This window comes from Sinohyriopsis cumingii, chromosome 2, assembly GCF_028554795.1.
Source record: "Sinohyriopsis cumingii isolate HCF-2022 chromosome 2, ASM2855479v2, whole genome shotgun sequence".
NCBI classification, from domain to species: domain Eukaryota; kingdom Metazoa; phylum Mollusca; class Bivalvia; order Unionida; family Unionidae; genus Sinohyriopsis; species Sinohyriopsis cumingii.
The window spans coordinates 94,164,957-94,186,683 of NC_142962.1; the positions used below are offsets into that span (position 1 = coordinate 94,164,957).

A 21,727-nucleotide genomic window follows, 5' to 3' on the forward strand; every position below is an offset into this window, starting at 1 on the left:
GCCGAAACATTTCTTGTACTAGTTGCTAACTGGGCAATATATCGTTGAGCAGAGAACATGGCTACCTCTAATTTGTCATCAATGCGCTTGCTCAGGCTATCTTCGAACTTCGCTGCTAGCCCACTCACAATCTGAATTATGTCTTTATTGGCGCTAGGGTTTGAATATAGTACGCTCTTCTTGGGAGAACCACTATCAACCATCCCGAACGTTTCGTTGAAAGATTCATTTGTGTTGGTAATTTGCAGAACATTCAATTATACATTATGAATTCAGAGAACAAACATTAACATACGGTACTTTAAACAAAGATTATTATAATATATTGCATCTTACGAGGTCCGAAAAATTTAAGAGAATATAGATGTATAATACTGACGTGTGCAATTGCGTGAAACTAAATCATACATTATATCAGGTTTTATTTTACAAGTTGTATTTAGTAGTATTAGTATATAGTACAAGACACAGTATAACGATTAATTATACGTAAATATAACAATGGCATCAACATACCAAGACCATTATGCGTAAAATAAAAAGAACACCGTAGAAAGCACACACACACACACACACACATACACACACACACACACACACATATATATATATATATATATATATATATATATATATATATATATATATATATATATATATATATATATATAGAGCTTCAAAGAAAGATTCGTAAAATTTATTTCGTTGTTTAACAAAGAAAACACCATAATTTTCGCTACCTTATAATTTTCCTTATTTAATTTATCTCGAAGTCCACAAGATTATCAGAATATAAACGTATGATTTTGTATTACATTAACTCTTAAATTGGACAAGGCCCCATTTTATTTTTAGTATATATTTGCTATTTAGCACTAATGGTCTGGAATACAATGTACAGGATAAATATCAGTAATAAATAAATCTAACAAAAGCCTTAACATATTCAGGCCAATATGTATATACACAAAAATGTACCGCATGATTTTTGTCAGTGCAGTAATTATAGTCTTTCTCAATAAAATAAACTATTTAACTTTTGCACAACGGTGAATGAGCTAATATTAGAAATATATCACTACTAAATTGCCGATGGAAGATAAAAAGCCTCACGTTATTTCATTTCATTCAATATAACAACCCCGTTGTCACGCGTACAATCGGGGATTTGGTTCTATAAATGCATATTTGAACTGCTCAACGTACCTGTCAAATAATTATGCTTTATACAAATATAAATGTCACATTTAAATCCCAGACAAAACTTAATAATGTTCGTATGGACCGAATCAGCCCAATATTTGCGCCGAATCTAATCTGGACCGAATCAACCGATAATTTGTGCTGATAAGGGCTTGTACGAATCAGCCTGTTTCCGTTTCACACATACGTACACTAGTGCTTTGTTTGGTACACCAACTTTTCTGTAATACTTGAAGTAAGGAAAACTAGAATAAAGATTATGTAGCAGACTAGCTATTACCTTTCATCGGAATAAATTTGTTCTTATCGTGAAGAGTGTATGTATACATGTGCTGTATTCTTCACTCATAACCTGTAGAAGTTACTTTAACGATGGAGTCCACCTGTTTAAATACTATTAAAGATGACTCTCAAGTTTTGATAAAGAAGGGGGAAAATATTAAAATATTTCGTGTCAAAAAAGGAAGGTAATTATATTTGAAACCGTCTGAGAAACATGTTGCATCAATACTCTGCAGAAATCCAGCCTAATTCAGAGATGTAACTGGTACGAGCTTAAGTTAAGCGTTAACGTTGAAAAAAACAATGCGATTAACCGGGGAAAAAAATGATGCTAAATAGATAGATGATACGCTGGCAGATTTACCACTGAGTTTATATTGTGTTTGGAAGTTGAAATAAATCCATCGAATCTCAAGATACTGCTACAAAACATAGTAATCCTACATGTAAGACCTCAACGCTGATATTTATGTTTTGGGCGTCAGGGTCTTACCGACTAACTAACGGCGCTGTGTAGCGTGTTTTGATGTCGACTAACATCATAACGAAAGTCAAAATTTCAGGAATATCTCGCACAACTGGCAACTAAAATAACGACGCTTTTCTACTAAATCATAATGTTTTAGTCCGACTTTACTTACCCTGATGTCTTTTCTTAAATTCTCACAATAGAAGTGGACCTGTTCAGATTTTGATTCCACCAGGATAAAAACAGCTCAGTAAGAATATTAATTACATATCGATTTGTGGAAGAGTGTTGATTTTTGCTGCCAAGTGTGTAAGATATTCCTGAAACTTTGACTTCTCATTCCAATGTCAACCAGACATTAGAACATGCTATACAAGCCCAATATTTGGGTAGTAAGACATATCAATAAAACAAAAATAAAATGTGCTGTGCCTTACATTGTAGGACTACAAAACATAGGTAAATATAACGCAAATTAGGCTTTCTGTTAGTATCTGTACTAATAGTACTAATATTAGTACCCTTACTCGTACCTCATGGACAGGGTACTAACATGAGCATATACGTGTTAATGGAGCAAGCCGGGTGTGATTCACACCCGGCGCTCTTTTAGCCTAATAATAACACTTTAAACATATTCCTTGCATATAATCCAATAAATTAAGTAGTCCTCTCATTTATTACCGGAAGTATCGAAAATCATTGTAGAAATAGTTGTAAAATCTCGTTTACCTTTTCTAGCCGATATGTTCGTTTAGATCGTCCGCCATATTATTTCAAATAATGATTACTTCCATTCTCAGCCTCGTTTGTTTGTGTGCCATATAAGGACATTGACGCCTTATTTGGAAATGTAAACAAATCGTAGTAAAAATTTGGCGCCGTTTGGGTCAGAAATTAAAAGTAAATACGGTTTATCGGCAACTTTGAAATTCACCAAGAAGCGATTATTCACACTTGATTGATAATAATATAGCATAGAATATCTAAAATATGGTCTGGCAAGCCTTATGTAGAAAAGCGGTCACGGCGAGAGTCTCGCGTTATCTGTCATTGCGGACAGTATAAGGCTAGAGTAACCATGCCAATTTATTTTGTTGTGTAAGGACTTAATAAATTCAAAATAAGCCAAACTTCATTCACAACATGATTATACTTATGTAGTTGATTTCTACACTGTTTGTGTTTCTGACTTTAGTGATGATATTTTTTGCTCCATTACATGATATGGGATCAGTTTGTAGCCTCAACCACAACAAAATCAAGTTGAGGCTACGACATCATAGCTCCTGTACTAATAGTTTATAATTTGATTTTGTTTCAGTGTGCTTTGTTCAGAATGGTCAATTTTGGTGGTTGCGTATAGAACTGCCAGAGTGCCTATTGTCCAGGTTAAATGGGCAGAATATCAGCTGCTAAGTGACCATATGGGGAAGCATCTGTAACAGAATTACCTAAGATTTCTCATATGGCTGTTTGCATTCCAAGTCACATGACTACACAACGATTGCAACCTGAATAACAGTGACATCAGATGTCCAATAGTCACATGATATCAATAATAAACCATTTCAAAGTTGTAGAACATAGAATTCGAAAATATTAATTAAAAGTCACGTAATGTTTGTACATAAATATAATGCACACTTAATTTTCAACATATTTATTCTGAGAATAATGATCAGAAACCTGTTGGTATTGCAGTAAGATGGAGAAAACCAGATTCATCCAGTACTAAGCACATGTCATCAATGTATTTTGTTAATATCATGTGACTATTGCATTGACCTGTGCTCTCCACTGGGTGAATCTGGTTTTGTCCAAGTTGCTGCAACATTTACAGATTTCTGGTTGTTGTTTTCAGAATAAATATTGTTATAAGTTTATGTTCTTTCATTTTTCTAAAAATATTACGTGACTTTCATTGAGATGTTTGATATGTCTTCTTACAGCAGCAGTAGAAATGGTTTATTTTTGATATCTCTTGAATTCTTGACCTTTGTTATCATTCACATGTAGGTTGCAAGATTTGTGTAGTCATGTGACTCAGAATACAAATGACCAGTTGCAGGTCAAATTTCATCAACACTAGTTTTGGCTAGTCTGTCAGTGGAGTAAAGATGCAGCAAATAATATTGTTGCAATTTCTGAGAAAATAAAGCATATTTCTATCACTTTCATGCAGGTATATCTCGATTAAAGTTTGCTAGGCTGGCTAGTAAGCGGCTACCCTATGCCGACACTAAATGGTATAGGCAAATTACAACTTTTCGACAGGCAGTGGACTTAGACCCTACACCCCAACATAAATGTCCAAATACCAAAAATAGGGTTGCAAGGGTAAGAGGAAACTTGGACTACTCTCCCTCAGGATGTCTCAGGGAAGTCTCTAAGGTCAGCTCTAGAACTTATATACCAGTATTCTAAATTTTCAGAGCTCATTATAAATATTGGAAAAACTAAACATGTTTTGATAGGAAGTAAAACTAAATACTCACATTTAAACCTGTTCGTATATAAGCAGACCCCTAAACTGAGCAGGTATAAACACTAAAAAGTGCATGACCTGCGTATAAGCCGACCTACAACTCCGAGACATGTCAAGATGCATGAGGTAAGTTCTAAATGCATTTATTTAGGCAAACTTATATTTTAAAAAAATTACATGTATACTTTTCTTGAGGTTGGCATGCATGATTATTAAAAAGAAATGATATAAACTTGTTTGAAAAGTACTTTATTTAATTTTCTGTTTTCTTACTGCTTCTGCCTAATTTAGATTGGTGTTTAATTTGATCGAATGATGAAAGAATTTAGCAATCGTGAGTTGCTGTAATGCTACCTCTCTTTCGACTCGATCATTGATTGTTTATGCATTATTGCATTTGACAGTTTATATCAATGCACCGGTAATTACGTTTTTGCTTTGCTTTGAAATTGTAAATACCTAACTTATTAAAATGTAATCCCACTATGACAACACAACAAACAAACAATACGGTTTGATTCAACGCTCACAATTAGGCTACTGAACATATTTACATAATGGTGCCACCGCATGTACATTGTAGGTTTGATTACACGCTGAATTAAGTACATCCCTTGGAGTCGAATCATGGGCACCATTGTGCTAAACTTTAATGATATCTCCAAAATACAATAATAAAGTTTCAGAAATAATGCTTCGAAAATTATGCTAAAACCATAAAAGCTGAGTTGTAGATTGCTTTGATGCAAGCGACCTTACACCATGCCTGTTAACTTTCACGCTGGGAGGAAGAAAAACCTGCTTTTTGGGGTCACTCCACACCTACCTCCCGATTTCATATCTTCCGATTTTTGCAGAGAACTCTCGATTATCACATTTTGTCTTTGATTTTCATTTCTTCTAAACAGGAAAAGTCCTACATGTTCTGCAGTATCACCTGTGAATTATTGTTGTGATGAAATAATTACTTTGCTATAAAGAATTCACTTCTTCACTAAATAGAATAAGTTTAAACATTATTCTTGTAAATGAATGATTTTTTTTACCTCCACAATAATACAAAAAAATAATAATAAACCACAACAAAAAAATAAACCACAACAAAAAAATCATCCACAATTAATTTCAATCCCAAGAATCATTGCTACGAATGCTTTAACTCCATATGATGTAGTGCCCTTCCCATGAAAGAAACTTATACAAGTGAACATCTGACCAATGTTAATTACCATCGTTAAACTAAAAAAGGAATCAAAATACATACCACGCAGTAAATGTGTCCGCAAAAAGCTAATTCAGAATTTGTGTTTTATAATTAACAATACTAAATGCTTTACGAGTTGACAGTAAGGGAATAAGGTCAGATATACAGTGAGGGGAAAATAGTTGCCGCATGTACGGTACCATGAGGCTGGCTATTTTGGTACCTTTAGTTCAAGAAAATTGGGTATCCTTTATTTGCTAATCAATTTGGAAAAATTCTGGCATTATGTACATGTACTGGGAGAAAATGGGAATTTATTTTATATGTAAAAAAATTTAGTTAATGAAAATGGTTCAATGATTAATATATATGACTTTTGTAATAAGTTTGAAATGCCTGTCAACATCCTAGAGCTTCAAGGTATGCTCAGGGCCATTCAGTTTTGTTTTTTTTAAATTAAGGAAAAAAGGGCTGTAAAAGTATACTTCAAAAGCTAAAAGTTAATACTCCTAGGCCAACATTAGTATTGAAATGGAATCAAGAATATGAGTTTATAGATGAGAGTGACTGGGAGGAATACTTTTCTTGCCTTTTAAAATAACTAAGTATCCTAAACTGAGACGGTTTCAAATTATATTAGTGCATAGAATTTTACAAATAAAACAAAATTGGAAAAGTTCCTACAGACATGTGCTCTTTATATAATGTCTATTGAGAATGTAAAGAAATGAAGTTCTATTACATGTATGGACATTTGGATAAAAGAGAGCTGGTCAGGTAACTAGAACCACACATACATTTTTATTTGTCCTAAGTTTGAAACATTGGCATAATACAAGTCCATTTTGAGTTGAATATTCATTATTGCACTTGTTGTCACTTGAAACCTAGGTTACTGTTGATTAAGCAGCTTGTCAATGCAGTTATTTAGGCAACAAGTTTAATAAATTTATCTTTTATCATAAAATGATTGCTATGATAAATTTAAAATGTTGAATTCATTGTCAATTTTGACATGTACACAGGGTTCTCAATAGATTTCAGAACTGAAAATTCATTTGATTCATGACACCAGAATCTCAAAAGTCAAAACTGAAATCTCAATAGTCCTTTGTTTTTGAGTCATGATCCATTGCTGGCATTATTGTTCATGGAGCAAACTGATTGTCATATGTAGAATAAAGGTAAACACTTGTACAATATTTTGTAATTGATGCTTTCGATTTCTTACAACTTTTGGAGATTCATTCTAATATAAAAAATAATATTGCACCATGACCAGAATGCACTATTGTAGAGCATGCATGTGCAACTTCACAACCCTGGGATAAGGTATTTTTAAAACCACACAGCCTATCATGTAAATAAGTGATAAAGCCAGGTCATGGGCTCTAGCCAGGACAATGGGCTTAAGGTTGCACATGTCTGTTTTTAAAGTTTACTGATTAGAATTGAATACACATTGTCTTTAGTCTTTTACACAATTTTAGAAGTCATTTTTCGGAAAAGTGATGCCAAGGAATAACATGTCTTCTGGCACAGTTGATCTTGACAATTGTATCATCACTCTTGTTAATATTTTTGGAAACACAAAATTACTAACATTAGAATAAGTCATATAAATTACAGGCTAGAGTGTCCACATGATAACTACCATGTGCATTTGCTTATAAGTAATGTCCAACTGCCATGTGCCGGCACGTCTGGGTCAGTGTGGTTTGTTGGGAGTAATCAGTAGAACAAATAAAGGAGACACTTATCTGCAGGCACATTATGCTACAACAGATCAGGATCTTTATTGTTTGCAGTTTGACTATATAGTATCTGCAAAGAGGGGTGTAGTTTTTATGCCCCTCCCCAGGCATCTTTTATGGACAGTGATTATCCTTGACCTTAGGGCTTGGGATGCAGCAGCCAGATTCCTGGATGCATATGTTTTGACTCCATTGGGTCCTCAGGATGCAGCATATACTACAAGAAAAGCCTTCTCTGCACATTGACTTCTTTTCAAGCAATGATTGGTTGATTGTCCCCAGTCAGTACATGTGCAGAAGTTGAAACATGTTGTGTGTGTCCATGGCAGGAGATTATCAAGGACTGTTTGGAAGTGATGTAGCTTTCTATGCCTCAGATAAAAGATGTACAGCTATCTTTATTGAAGTCTTTGTTTTTACCATTATATTTAGGTCTTTGTTTTATTTTTGTTGTTGTTGAGTGACTTGTACATTTTCCTTTGATTTAATAATGTCCAGTGAGTTCTGTTTCTATTGTAAAAATTGAACTTACTAGATTATGCCTAACTGGATCGAGTGCTATTAATCTGCCAATCATCAGTATGTAGTTAAGTTCACAGTACAGAGGTATATATTCCCAATTATTTAGATAAGGATTACTTTCGTTTAGCTATTGAGTATCCAAAGTGATCATGATTTTTTTGGCAAATATTTTTGGGAAAATATCCAGCTGCTAAATTGCTTGAGATGTGAGAGAAGTCGTGGATGTGACTTTGGAGCATGGCTTATAAGGTAACTGATGTTCAAAGAAAGGACTGATGGTCAGATAGGGTAGAGAAATTCATTTGGTTATGAAAGAAAGAGGATGATGTTGGACATATAAGTGCTGTTTGTTCTTGGGATGCAGAGTTTGAAAGATGAACTCTTTCTTTAATAGAATTGCTGATCTGCAGTTGTCTGTTTACCTGATACAAGGCAACCCCAGATCATGTACATACTGTGTTAGGGAGGACATATTTAATTCTAACACTTTCCATGTATTTCCTTGGATCTCCCTGTTTTGGAGTCAGGAGTCATTGACCGTCAGTTTTCAAAATAAAGGGAAATTACTGAGGGATCAATGGTCAGATACAAAATTGCAATCACCATTACATATTAGAAATTTCAGAGGGAACAAACTTTAAACATGCAGTAATAGGAGGAGGACACATTGTAAAAGGTTTTGGGTAACACTAACAGCCCCAGAAGTATGATCTGGGGATGAATGTAAAGGCTTTGGGTTACAGTCCCTAAATTATGGTCAGGAGATGAATGTAGTAGGCTTTGGGTTATAGCCCATGGATTATGGTCTGGAGATGAATGTAATAGACTTTTGGTTATAGCCCTTGAATTATGGCTGGAGATAAATGTAATAGGCTGTGGGTTACAGCCCCTGCATTATGCAGATATGATTTTCCTCCATTTTAAAGCAGAATTCCACTTTTCTTCTTACTTGAATCAGATTTTTCTTGTTATAAATATTTGATTTAATTATATATGATTTAATATATATTTATTTCAATTTGATTGTCAGTTTTATTCTAGAATAAATTCATATGACAATAAATATTGTGAAATTATTGAAGTCAAGTTGAACATTTTTGGTAAGTTTATTAATTATCAGATGATTATTTTGGTTTATTTTATGATAATGAGTTGCACCATGAGCAGTTTTTTATGAGTGTAAAATGTAATATTGGACCCCTGGATCAGGGGCAATGCCTCTCGAGACCCTGTTGGGGGAGAACCCTCAAACCTCCTTTAAAAAAAATTAAGCTTTTTTTATGGAAGACCAAAATCATGTCTGATTATGGTCTAGGGTGAATGTAATATGCTTTGGGATACAGCCCCTGAGTAATGGTCTGGGGATGAATGTAATGGGCTTTGGATTACAACTTCTGAATTATTGTCTAGGGGTGAATGTAATAAGTTTTGGTTTGCAACCCCAGGTTCGTGGTGTGTGAATGAATGTGGCTTCAGGGTTGGACATGTATATGGTAAATACCACATTACTTGCTTCCGTTCCAACAGCAAACAGCATAGACCCTATTCAGCTGTCACATAATGCACTGGCAGATCAGGGAGTCTGTGATTTTTCTTTTTTGTTCTGCTGATTACTACTAACTGTGTGTACCCAGGTCTGTGCAGTTTGACCTGACTTATAAGCGAGTATATATTAGATGTAAATGTAAAGCATGGATAACTGCCATGGTGAGCTATGGGAGTAACTGAAGTTTGCAAATTACAATGCAATTCTCATTTTTAATCTTCATATTGAAATGAGCTACCTGTTGTGGGATTAGCATGAGGTACTAGCCATTAAGTTGACTTTATTTTACAGTGGGACAGTATTGTATTTTGGACTTAGTATTCATATTGAGAAGATTTGTGAAAGTGGGGTACACTGACTCCTCTTGACCAGAGGTTTCCGTCATCCAGTTTTTTTTGTTTTGTTCATGCTTGAAATCAAGTCGGATGTTTCAGCACTCAGCCAAGGTGTTTTTTTACTTTTTGTATTTCTTAAATTACTTAACATTGTCTAGGTCAAGCATACAAGATTTTTGCAATGGAATATTGTTTTATGAAGATAGAGATAGGGTAATACCTTGCTACATTGCCATAGAGTTGGAAGACATTTGACTCAAACACCTCTTTTAAAGTTTTGGTTCAGTATATAATGTCTACTGTACCTTCGGAGGCAGTTAACCAACTTGTTTGTCTATTCTGCTGTCAGGTCAAAACACCTGTCTTGCAGGATACAGATAAATGGCAAAACTGGTCTTGACCAATTTTGCATAAATGTTGCTATGATTATTTTGTCCTGGTTGCAATGTTTTCATAGCTGACATGAAGAACAGACAACTGTGCACTTATTCTTGATTAGTCTGAAGTGATGACACATTCTGGTGAGTATGTATGGTGAAGTAACTGTGAACATTTCCATTTTGAATATGTGCCTGTTTTGTTTGGTTAGGTGTACAATGCCTAAGCAAGTATGACGATCTATCATGCATTTCACAAATGGGTACATGCATGCTAATATTAAAATGGCCAGCTCCTGTAAATCATAACATTTTGTTTAATTTGGCAAATTAGTGATTGCAGCTTATTCTTGAAATAAAACTATCATAGATTACCGAAAACACTCCGGTACAAGTTGCATCCATCTGCAAGCAACATAGCCCCTGATCTTCTATCCCATGTTTATTACTGGTTAGTTGGAACAAATTGCATTGATCCAGATCTGTTGGCATATTATGTGACAGCAGATGTGGGTCTGTGCAGTTGGATTTAATTTACATAGAAGTATATATGGTATTTATGTGACAGTGCATCACTTTTGCAATGCTGATCATGGGAGTGACCTGCTTTATAAGTGACATGGAAGTATATATGGTATTTATGCGACAGTGCATCACTTTTGTAATACTGATCATGGCAGTGACCTGCTTTATAAGTGACATGGAAGTATATATGGTATTTATGCGACAGTGCATCACTTTTGTAATGCTGATCATGGGAGTGATCTGCTTTATAAGTGACATGGAAGTGTATATGGTATTTATGCGACAGTGCATCACTTTTGTAATGCTGATCATGGGAGTGACCTGCTTTATAAGTGCTTTATGGAAGTATATATGGTATTTATGCGACAGTGCTTCACTTTTGCAATGCTGATCATGGGAGTGATCTGCTTTATAAGTGACATGGAAGTATATATGGTATTTATATGACAGTGCTTCACTTTTGCAATGCTGATCATGGCAGTGACCTGCTTTATAAGTGACATGGAAATATATATGGTATTTATGTGACAGTGCATCACTTTTGTAATGCTGATCATGGCAGTGATCTGCTTTATAAGTGTTTGAGTCATATACAGAGGGAGGTTCTAACAAGGCTAAAAAAAAAAAGTCTTTAATAATGTGAAATTACAGATAATCTTGGTCCTCATCATCAAAAAGTTTAAAAAAGTGAAATATATGAATTGGTAATGATACATTAAAATTTGTACAGTGGTATTATATCCATTACCATAAAAGCATTACAGTATAATAAAGGCAGCAGTATAATGGGGGCCTGTATAGTGAAGAAACATCATATATTCTGTTTTACATTATGATCTTTGCCATAAAAAATTTTTTTTAAATTCATTTTTCCTATCAGAAAAAAAAAATTTATGCTTGCAAAAGATGTGAATTTTGTAATATGATTTTGGAACAAGGAAACATTTTTTGCACACTTGCCAATCACTTGGAATATTAGAACAATGGAGGTTATGTGCATGATGACTGAAAGTTCTGCACTGGTTGTGGATTCGTTCAAATGAGAATTAATGTAATTAACTTGGTCATTAGTTAGCCAATATTTTATGGCAGGAAGTGTTTGAATTTCACCATTTTTGTTCATTGTTACTTGTCATGTTAGGAGGTCCTTGTGTACATCTGATCATTGGTTCATCTTGGTGGGTTTTCCTTACAACTGAACTGTCTGTGTTAGTTTTGGTATCTGGAGGCAACCCCTGAAGTGGTGGGTGATAGGGGTCAGGTATTGTAAAAGCTAAAAAAGGAAACTGTATTTTCGGTTGTTTTGTATTTAATTTTCACTGAATTTTAAAAACAATTTCTTTCTTTTTCAGGGATATTTTTATGGACAACACAAAGCTTTCACTGGATGGAGCTATTGGTCATCCATTTGGCACCAGATTTGATGTGGTTAAAGGAACGTTGGTTAAGGTTGCCAGTGGAAGTAATAAGGAGATTGAATCAGCAGGAAAAGGTACATGTTTGTTTGGAGTAAAATATTAGTTTCATCAGGGAGCAGTAGAAGAATTTGTTGTTGTATGAGGAGACAGTCATACCATGTTGGGTAAGCTGATTACTTAAATCTGTCGAGTCAGATATGATGGAATAAGTGACAAACAATAGCATAATGTTTAAATGTTTGGAAAGATTAGATGAGTTCAGCATATTTAATAAGTAATTATAAGTAATCTTTTCAATAAACACTGGGCTTTACTTACTACCAACAAATATATTAAGAATAGATACATGCAGGCATTTACATATAGTATTTATCCTGCCCATTTTGCATAACTACTGGTGGAAGTGGTCTCAAGGGTTGCCTGGGACACCACAATCTGCTTAAAAATATTTTTTTTTCATTTTGGATGCATGAGAATTCAAACAGCTGAGTACATGCTGTGCATGTTTTTATCTGGGGAACTTCTTTTTCTTCAGAGTGAGTCATTTTTATAGTGTGTGGGTTATCAGACAGAATTCATGTGATTGTAAAGGGATAAGGAGAGGTGGCAAAGGCCAAATCTTAATAAATAAGGGTTTTATTACATTACTTGATTGATTGTTGGTGCCTTATTGATCTAAGGACTTATTTCATGTGTTTTTGACATCTTACTTTGACAAGCATCACTCAGCACACTTTAATCTATCATACTTTTAATCCTTATGAGGTGTTTTGAAAGTTTGGATTTTGTTGTATTCCATTTTTTGGAAAATTAGTGAAAAGAATTTGTTGGAGAAATAAGTTGTTGTTGTTGTGGAGTTTAATGCCATTTTTCAGCACACGATAGGCTATACATGGTGGCCAGTATTAATGGTGGAGGAAGAACCCAGGAAAACCCCGGAAAGAACCACTGACCCACGAGAAGCTACTGGCAAGCTTTCTCACATACCCACATTGGCTGAATCCGAGACTCGAACTGGTGCAGACAGAGGTGAGATGGCAGTGATCCATAACGGAGAGTGCTTTAGACCACTCGACCACTCTGGGCCCCTTAGGAGAAATAAGAACATGCATGTTAATCGTCATAAATGATATTAAAATCAGATATTTTGTTGTATCATTTGCAGACACACTTAAAGTTTTAAGTGAATAACAAATTTGTGTTTTTTATAGAAATTTTACATTTTCAGGTTCTAAGTGCAAGACTGCAGAAGAACCTGATTCATGCCTTGTCTTATGTCATGTGTTTAGACTCGAATAAACAGTTACACCAGAAAGAGTGAAAACAACAAGCTTTGAAAAATTTAACAAATAATTTATTTCCCTGGAAAAATGCTCTAAAAATGAAAAAATAAGAATTTACAGTTTTAAGAATCAAATCCGAATAATCCACAAATAAAATTTTAGAAGTCCTAATAATGAAATGTTCTGATAAATTCAAGTTTGAGTCCCAAGAAAGAATCCAAGATGGAAGGCGATGATGTATGCTGTATCCATGTTGTTATCTTCAGTTCCTTGTAGAAACACAAGAAATAATCTGGTGTTTTGAATTAATGAAATTTCTTTGTCCAAGAATTCTGTATGAGCACACATATATTTCCAGGAAAAAAAAGGATTAATCCTTTTGAATCCAAATAACTCAAATAGACATTAAAATAACTCCAAACTGACACAACAGAAGACATCAAGTGTTTTAAACCTGGACTGAGATTATTTCTCTAAAACAATGGTTATACAGTAATTTTGAGGCACATAATTGGTGCCCGTATGAGGGTCACATGATCATGTTTACATCACATACTCAAAACATGGCCCTGATGAAAACCAATCATTTTACTCTAAGAATAAAAAAAAGTTGTTTACTTCAATAAAACTATTTACATGTCGAGGGTCACATATCCAACATAGCCTTGATCTCAGCCTTATTATTCCCATAATAAAAATAAATATTTAAAAAAAACTTGTTCACGTGACTGTTACTAATTTTGAATTAAGGTCGGGAACTAGGTCAGTTTAAGTGTTTACAAAATGAACAGTCAAGGTCAGACTATTTTCTGGAAAAGTATTGATTAAATCAGATATAAATTAAATCAAATATACATAACACTTCCCACTATAAAGAAAAAGAAAGATTTATATAATAAAGCTTTATTTTTACCATAGATTAATTATACATGAGATTAACATAGCTGCCAACCCTCACGAATTTGGTGTGAATTTCACGACTTTTTCAGCGATTCACGGATTTGCGCTGCAGGCCAAAAATTCACGAATTCTCCAATCCTCAGTTATTTTAAATCTTTAGTAAAATGACCGATTTCTCGTTAAGCGCTAGTTGTGATATTCGCAGTTGCCGAAATGGTCTGGTACTGCTGGTCGCGATATTGGCCCAGTAGCAAGCATTTTAGCCTATTTTAATCTGTATGTATAAGAGTAGTTTTACAAATGCTTTTGAGAGAAACTGGGGCCTATCCAAAATTTTGCTCCGCGCATACGTCACAAACACTGATTTGAGTTACCATTCAGTATCACATGTAAGATCATGAAAATGTCTTCACCACCAAGGAAAAAGAAATGTATTACTCAGATAGTGAAGTTTAATTTGGAATATATCAAAAATTGGCCGTGCATTCTGCCATTAAACATTTGTTCTGACAAATGTTCCCGGACTCGAAAATCGCTTCCAAATTTTCCTGTGGAAGAACCAAAAGTGCTGCAGCTCCTGTGCATTCCTCACAGCAACAGTGACAGCGAAAGAGTATTTTCTCTAGTGAGGAAAATTAAGACAGACTTTAGGGCCTCCTTAGCTGCAGAAAATTTGTCAGCAATTTTAGCAAGATCAACCAGCAGGCAATAAGTCTGAACTGTTTAGAAAACAAATTTATGGTAAATGAAGTAGTTGAGGAAGTTCAAGTCTGCCACAGTATCATGTCTTGATAAATTAATATTTCTGCATATATGTAGTATTTTAGTTTTATGTTGCGAACTTGATATAGTGTAGTATTGACGGTCTTAGTGGATGGAGTGTTCAGAGTGGATGGAGTTATTGTCATGGTATTTTTCACTAATTCGTGTCTAAATTCACGACTTTTTATCCCAATTTTCACTAATTGTGAGCCTGGAAGGTTGGCAGCTATGGATTAAAGAAAAACATAAGAAGAACTCTTAATGAATTATACAGTGTACATGAAATATTACATTTCTACACATGGGAAAGTACATCTGCTATTAAATTATCTTTTCCCTTGATGTGCCTGATGTCAGGATTATATTCCTGTAACAACAAACTCTAACTTAGTACTCTTTGATTTTTTATTTTTCATCTTGCCAATGAAAGTAAGGGGGTTGTGGTCACTAAACACAATAATTGAAGGAACTGAACTAGGGTAAACTTCAAAATGTTGTAATGCCAAATCAAAGCCAAACATTCCTTATCGATTGTTGAAAAATTTCTTTGATGCTTATTTAATTTCTTATAAAAATAACACACTGGATGATCAATACCATTTTCATCTTCTTGAATCAAAACTGCTTCAACCCCAACATTACTTGCATCAACAGACAGTTTAAATGATTGGCTGAAATTTGGAGCTGTAAGAACTGGTGTGCTTTTAAGTCTGGCTTTTGACTTGTCAAAAGCCTCTTGACATTTTTCAGCAATTATAGAAAAATTGGAACGAAACACAGCCTCGATCTCAGCCTTATTATTCCCACAATAAAAATAAATTAAAAAAACTTGTTCACATGACTGTTACTAACTCTGAATTAAGGTCGGGTACTATGTCACATTTAAGTGTTTACAAAATGAACTGTCAAGGTCAAACTGTTTTCTGGAAAAGTATAGAGTTCCTAGTAAACGAAACTACATTATTTTGACATATAATGAAATTAAAAAATAAAAAGGTTATAAAACTTACAAACAATTAAATCAGATATAAATTAAATCAAATATACATAACACTTCGCAGTCTGCAGGAAGAACACAGACTTGTTTTCAGACTTTACTGTATTATCTGCTTTCACCTACAAGTTCACTGGCTTGTCACATCATTTGTATGAGGATATAGGACCATAGACAGTTAAAACAATAAACTGTAAGAAAATTGATGAGGATGATGGTGGAGTGTGTGTGATTTGGATTTTCAATGTAACTTTAACAATTTTTCAGTCATATCGCTACAATGTCTGCAGTGTGGCAGTTTATAGTGATGTCTACAGGGTTCCCACGCTACCGAGAAATCAGGAAAAAGTCTGGAGAAATGATAATTTTTTTGTGACCATGAAAATTCTTGAATTTTGCAAATATTATCAAAAGTCTGGAAAAACACAGGAATTTGCCTCCACAACTTGACGTCCAAAACAGTTACACAATTGAGTCATAACTGAACTGATCGCAAGTTAAATTAATCGAGTAATAATGAGAATATTAGGAGGTTGTATTATGGATCATTTGGGTGCTTACCATATTTTCTCAGAAATTGCAAGTATTAAAATCGTTACGCTTTTAATCTGCTGAAAGACGATAAAACTAATGCATTGAAGAACAGCCCATTTGTACTGAGGTTATGAAGAACAGCCCATTTGTACTGAGGTTATGAAGAACAGCCCATTGGTACTGAGGTTATGAAGAACAGTCCATTTGTACTGAGGTTATGAAGAACAGTCCATTGGTACTGAGGTTATGAAGAACAGTCCATTTGTACTGAGGTTATGAAGAACAGTCCATTTGTACTGAGGTTATGAAGAACAGTCCATTTGTACTGAGGTTATGAAGAACAGTCCATTTGTACTGAGGTTATGAAGAACAGTCCATTGGTACTGAGGTTATGAAGAACAGTCCATTGGTAATGAGGCTTGAACCAATTTCAGATGCAAAGTTTTCATATTAAGCAAAGAGAAGCCTGCATTTTGAGAAGAAAAATGGGATTAACACCTGTCTCCACCCTATAAACAAATTCAGGAGTTACCCAGGCTTGCTAAAATGAGGAGTCATGTAGCTGTATTTTGTTTGTAAAGGAAGAGTGTAATAATTATTGAAAAGTTACATCTTCAGATTGTTGCAGTATAACATTGGAAAACATTTCTGAATTGAGTGTTCACATATCGATATAATGTTAGATTTTGTATGATTTTCATCCTACCTAAGTACCAAATAGTTTTTAAAAAACAATCTTAATTCTTTGCTTAAATTTGCATGCTGCCACCTCATATGTACATATTGCATTTCAGATACTGAAGGATCCCAGCTTAATGATAACATATTGCATTTCAGATACTGAAGGATCCCAGCTTAAAGATAACATATTGCATTTCAGACACTGAAGGATCCCAGCTTAAAGATAACAGAGACCTGTATGACCTGGACAGCAATCAGAAATTATCAAAGGAAGAAATAGAAAGGCTCAAGAAAGATGGAGTATCAGGAAATGTATGTAGAGTCTGTGTAATATGTATGTTAAAATTATTCAGGTTGTCAACACTTTTAAAATCACATTGATCCCCTTCTTATAAGGCAGCAGAAAATTATCCCTATAATAGGGGTGACCTTTCTAGATAGGGATCATACAGATGTGGGTAATATTAGCATATAAAGTATGAAGGGCAAAACTGATTTTGAATTATTTAATATTTTCACTAAACAATCATGGGAATCTTATCAAGTTACGGATTTAATGTGATAATTCTTGTATCAGGTGTATTTAAATCAATTATGAATGATCATCAGTTGTACATTCTGGGAACAAACATCTGTCTTTAACTATCCCAGTCTGTTGATTCGGTTTTTCCAAAGACAGCTGTTGAATGTATATTGACAATGTTTATTTGTCTTGAATGTCTGATGACATTTTGTACTTATTGCTTGAGGGTTTTTTTTTGGTTAGAAAGGAAGTGAGCTAGTCATTTGATGGACTTATTTCTATCCTTTTGTTTTTAGTCTGGTTCCCATTCAAGTATATTTAGAAATCTATGAGAGAGAAATCAATGGTTAACATATCATTTTGCTATCTGGCAACTGGTTGTCTTGCTGACAGCTGAACAATACTGTGCTTCTCACTGGTCAGCTTTTGTCATTTTGATAAATGTTGGGGGTTATAAAAGCCAGGTGTTATAAAAACATGAGGAAACCTAGCATCAAAGGAACACACAGCCATAAGGATAATAGGATTACTTGCCTCATTGTGTGGAGTAAAGTTTGAACAACTGTCAACGAATGTGATGAGTTTCAGAATTAGCAAATATTAACAGGATTTCTCTCTGAACAAACAATTAGTTCGAGTTTTTGCATTAATATTCTGGCAGTGTTAAAGGAGTGGTCATCATTGAAGTGTTCTTGCGAACACATACTTGTTCATGGCATGACATTCTGGCTGTATAACACAGGTGGCCATTGGTCAGTGGTGGAAATTAAAGAGGGGGACCATTTTAAATCTTATTTGGTTCTTGATTGTCTTCATTTGCATAGCAGTGGATATTTTAGTGTGGATGCTGTAAATTAAAAGAGTAATAATTAAGAGTTTGATTATTTTTTTTCTGCATCCTTGGATGCCAAAATGATCACATAGTTGAGCAGTTTTGTCCATGGGAAATAAGTTACAGCAACAGTGGAATAGCCTGTGGTTATACAGTATGATTCAACAAAATGGTCATTCAGTAAAATAAACACTGTTCATTTATCCCTGAGTACATTGTTTATTTCAGCATAATGATAAAGAAAACAAACATGCAGAAGAGCTTTAGTTGTGCTTTTAGGTTGTCGCTTGTGCTAGAGTATTACTTTGCACATGAGCATTCTCTTTTCAAAAACTTTATGTGTTAACCTTCATATATCTGGGATGGCTTTTTGCAACCATTTTTTTTTTTTTGTGGTGGGACTACTTTGATAATTAATACAAAATAGTGTTTGACCTGTTGCTCTTCTTTGCTCAGAGCTGGATGTAGTATTCTGTTTTAAGTGTATTTTCACAGCATACATTTTCATTAACTGTCCACATCAGTCTGCACATTGTTGTCCAAATAGCGCTGAAAACTTCATGTCAGACCAAGTAGGTGAACGAAATGAATGTTAGCTAGTGTTTTGCTGATTTTCAGTGGTATTCCAAAAAACTGCATAGTTGAACCTTAGCTTAATTAGTTTAATCAGTCTTAAAACTAAATCATACATGTGGTTAATTCAGTATCATCATGTTGAGAAATGGTACATCTCCACAGCAGAATGCCCAACATAGATAAGGGAGCTAACTCTTATGGAATGTACATAACTGTGTTGGGAACATTGTTTATAATATCATCGATTTGTGCTTGTTATGATTAGCTTAAATCTCAAGAGAGTTACATATATACTAACTTCTTAAAAACACAGCATAGGTATTATTTTAAATATGGTATCAGTCTAGCACTAAAGTTTAATTTATTCTTAAATCTGTATATAATTACCCAATATATAATGATCATCTGTTTATGGAATCCACTTCTGGTTAGTCCTCTGAGTGGTTGTAGTACACACATGGATGATTTCATCTGTATTATACATGAGTAAAATATGAAAATTGTATGCCTTAGTTACGTTGAGTGTATAAATTTGCACATTATTAACACAAAAGTGGTATGATTTTACAGTGTTCACTTACTTGAGAGAAAAAAAAAGACCCGATACTTTGTCACATAGGCACAGATATAGTTCTTAGTACCAGAAATAAACGATGGATCAGAGTACTGACAGTACTCAACAGATCAGGCTACTGCTTTGCAATCGAAAATACTGTATAAATATGAATACAGTGTGACCCCACTATAACACGGTAGTTGGGAGCTATAAAACCTGACTGCATTATAATCCGAACCGTTTTATATGCAACCAAGTCAGTTAGCTGAAGAAAATTTACCCCCCCCCCCCCCCCCCCCCGACAAAAAAAAATGGGGGGGGGGTAATAAATGCGGGTGGTAAACTACGTGCTTCTTTGGCACAGTTACCATCTTGAATTGATGTATATTAAATGAGAAATACACCTGTAGTGAAAACAGAGAAGACATAATAAAATAGTTAACTTTGTTTAAAGAACCATGAATTGGTACACATACATGAATCCTGTTTATATATAAATATCTAATGTATAGCATGAATAGAGTATCAACACCGTGTACTCACCTGCGAACCTCATCATATACATTGAATCAACAATACAAGTGATTCCGTCGAAAATATGCACACACAGCTTTGAAATATTCATTAATTTTGTAACAGGTCATATTGGTCTGAATTCAGTGGAAAAACATAGCACAATCACGTAACGAATGGCGAAGCACATTTACTTTAAAGTATGTTCCAAGTTGGTAAAAGTTAGTTTGCGTTTTAAGCCGTCATTGGCATAAACTTTTCCCCTACAAAAAGTAAACTTTGACAGCATGGTTAACGTGTTTCAGTCACGTTGGAAAATGTAAATATCCATCAGATTCCATCACTTTTATTTACGTTTGGTACTGACTTCCTTTGAAGAAAAGTTCTTTGCTGTTATTGAAAGATTGTAGTCGGCTTTCTTTGATGAAGGGTGCATGAGCTTTTGAAGTCGCCGCTAAAGGACAGCTTTGGAGAACCAAACAAATGCCCATTTCTTATTGTGGCGGCTACATCAAACAGTTGTATTGCATGATTGAGACTGGTATTTTTTCCATTTGCTGAGTACATTTTCATAACAGTCGGTGCTTCAAAGGTAATCTGTCTCCTTTGAAATTTTAGCAAACTATTTTATCTGGGTACATTTTTAAAAAGTAATTGGCCGTCATTTATTACTGTCCTTCCATGCCTACTGAAGAAACCAATAAGTAAGATTTTTGTAACAATTTTTTTACATTTGTAGTAGCAGCATGATGCTGCCTTCCTCGCATGTGTCTGAAAATAAAACAAAGGGTCGATGGACGATAGAGACGCAGTGTTCTGATGACAGTGATTATTACAGAAAACTTGAGTGTTCTGAAGGATTTAATTCTGAGTGAAACGAAGAGGAATTTTACTTACCACCCGGGGGGCCCCGAGTGGCTGAGTGGTCTAAAGCGCTCTCTGTTACGGATCACTGCCATCTCACCTCTGTCTGCGTGGGTTCGAGTCTCGGATTCGGCTAATGTGGGTATGTGAGAAAGCTTGCCAGTAGCTTCTCGTGGGTCGGTGGTTATTTCCGGGGTTTTCCCAGGTTCTTCCTCCACCATTAATACTGGCCGCCATGTATAGCCTATCGTGTGCTGAAAAATGGCGTTAAACCCTACAACAACAACAACTTACCATCCACATACAAATGTCAGTCTTTGTAAATATATTAGTTACTAGTGAGCGACCGAAAATCCGATGAAAGATAAGATTACGAGACAATGCCTCGTCTGGTTGATCTCTGTTACCAGAAATGTCAACAACAAAAAAGCAGATATTTCACAACATACAGAACTCATGCTAGATGTCAGGATAAGTGGATTATGATATAACAATGCACTGTTTAGATGGTTTGTCAGTATGGACAAAGAATTTGTTTGTGTAACAATAGATAAGTTCCAGTGCATTTTATATCCAGTTTGCGGCT

General features: G+C 34.7%; 1 protein-coding gene across 4 annotated transcripts in view; it reads left to right on the plus strand.

The window, feature by feature from the left end:
* Nucleotides 1–1,519: 1,519 nt before the first annotated feature.
* LOC149805402 (tRNA (adenine(58)-N(1))-methyltransferase non-catalytic subunit TRM6-like) overlaps nucleotides 1,520–21,727 on the plus strand; it is a 47,749-nt gene continuing 27,541 nt past the window's right edge. The window contains exons 1-3 of one of the 4 annotated variants that reach the window (XM_089949938.1): nucleotides 1,520–1,670; nucleotides 12,058–12,197; nucleotides 17,477–17,589. In XM_089949938.1, the coding sequence (XP_089806064.1) occupies nucleotides 1,576–1,670; nucleotides 12,058–12,197; nucleotides 17,477–17,589 (348 nt within the window). In that variant the 5' untranslated portion in view covers nucleotides 1,520–1,575. Of the gene's footprint in view, nucleotides 1,671–4,119; nucleotides 4,569–12,057; nucleotides 12,198–17,433; nucleotides 17,590–21,727 lie in introns of those variants that run through there. The other 3 variants (XM_089949944.1, XM_089949946.1, XM_089949941.1) reach the window with 3 other exon arrangements.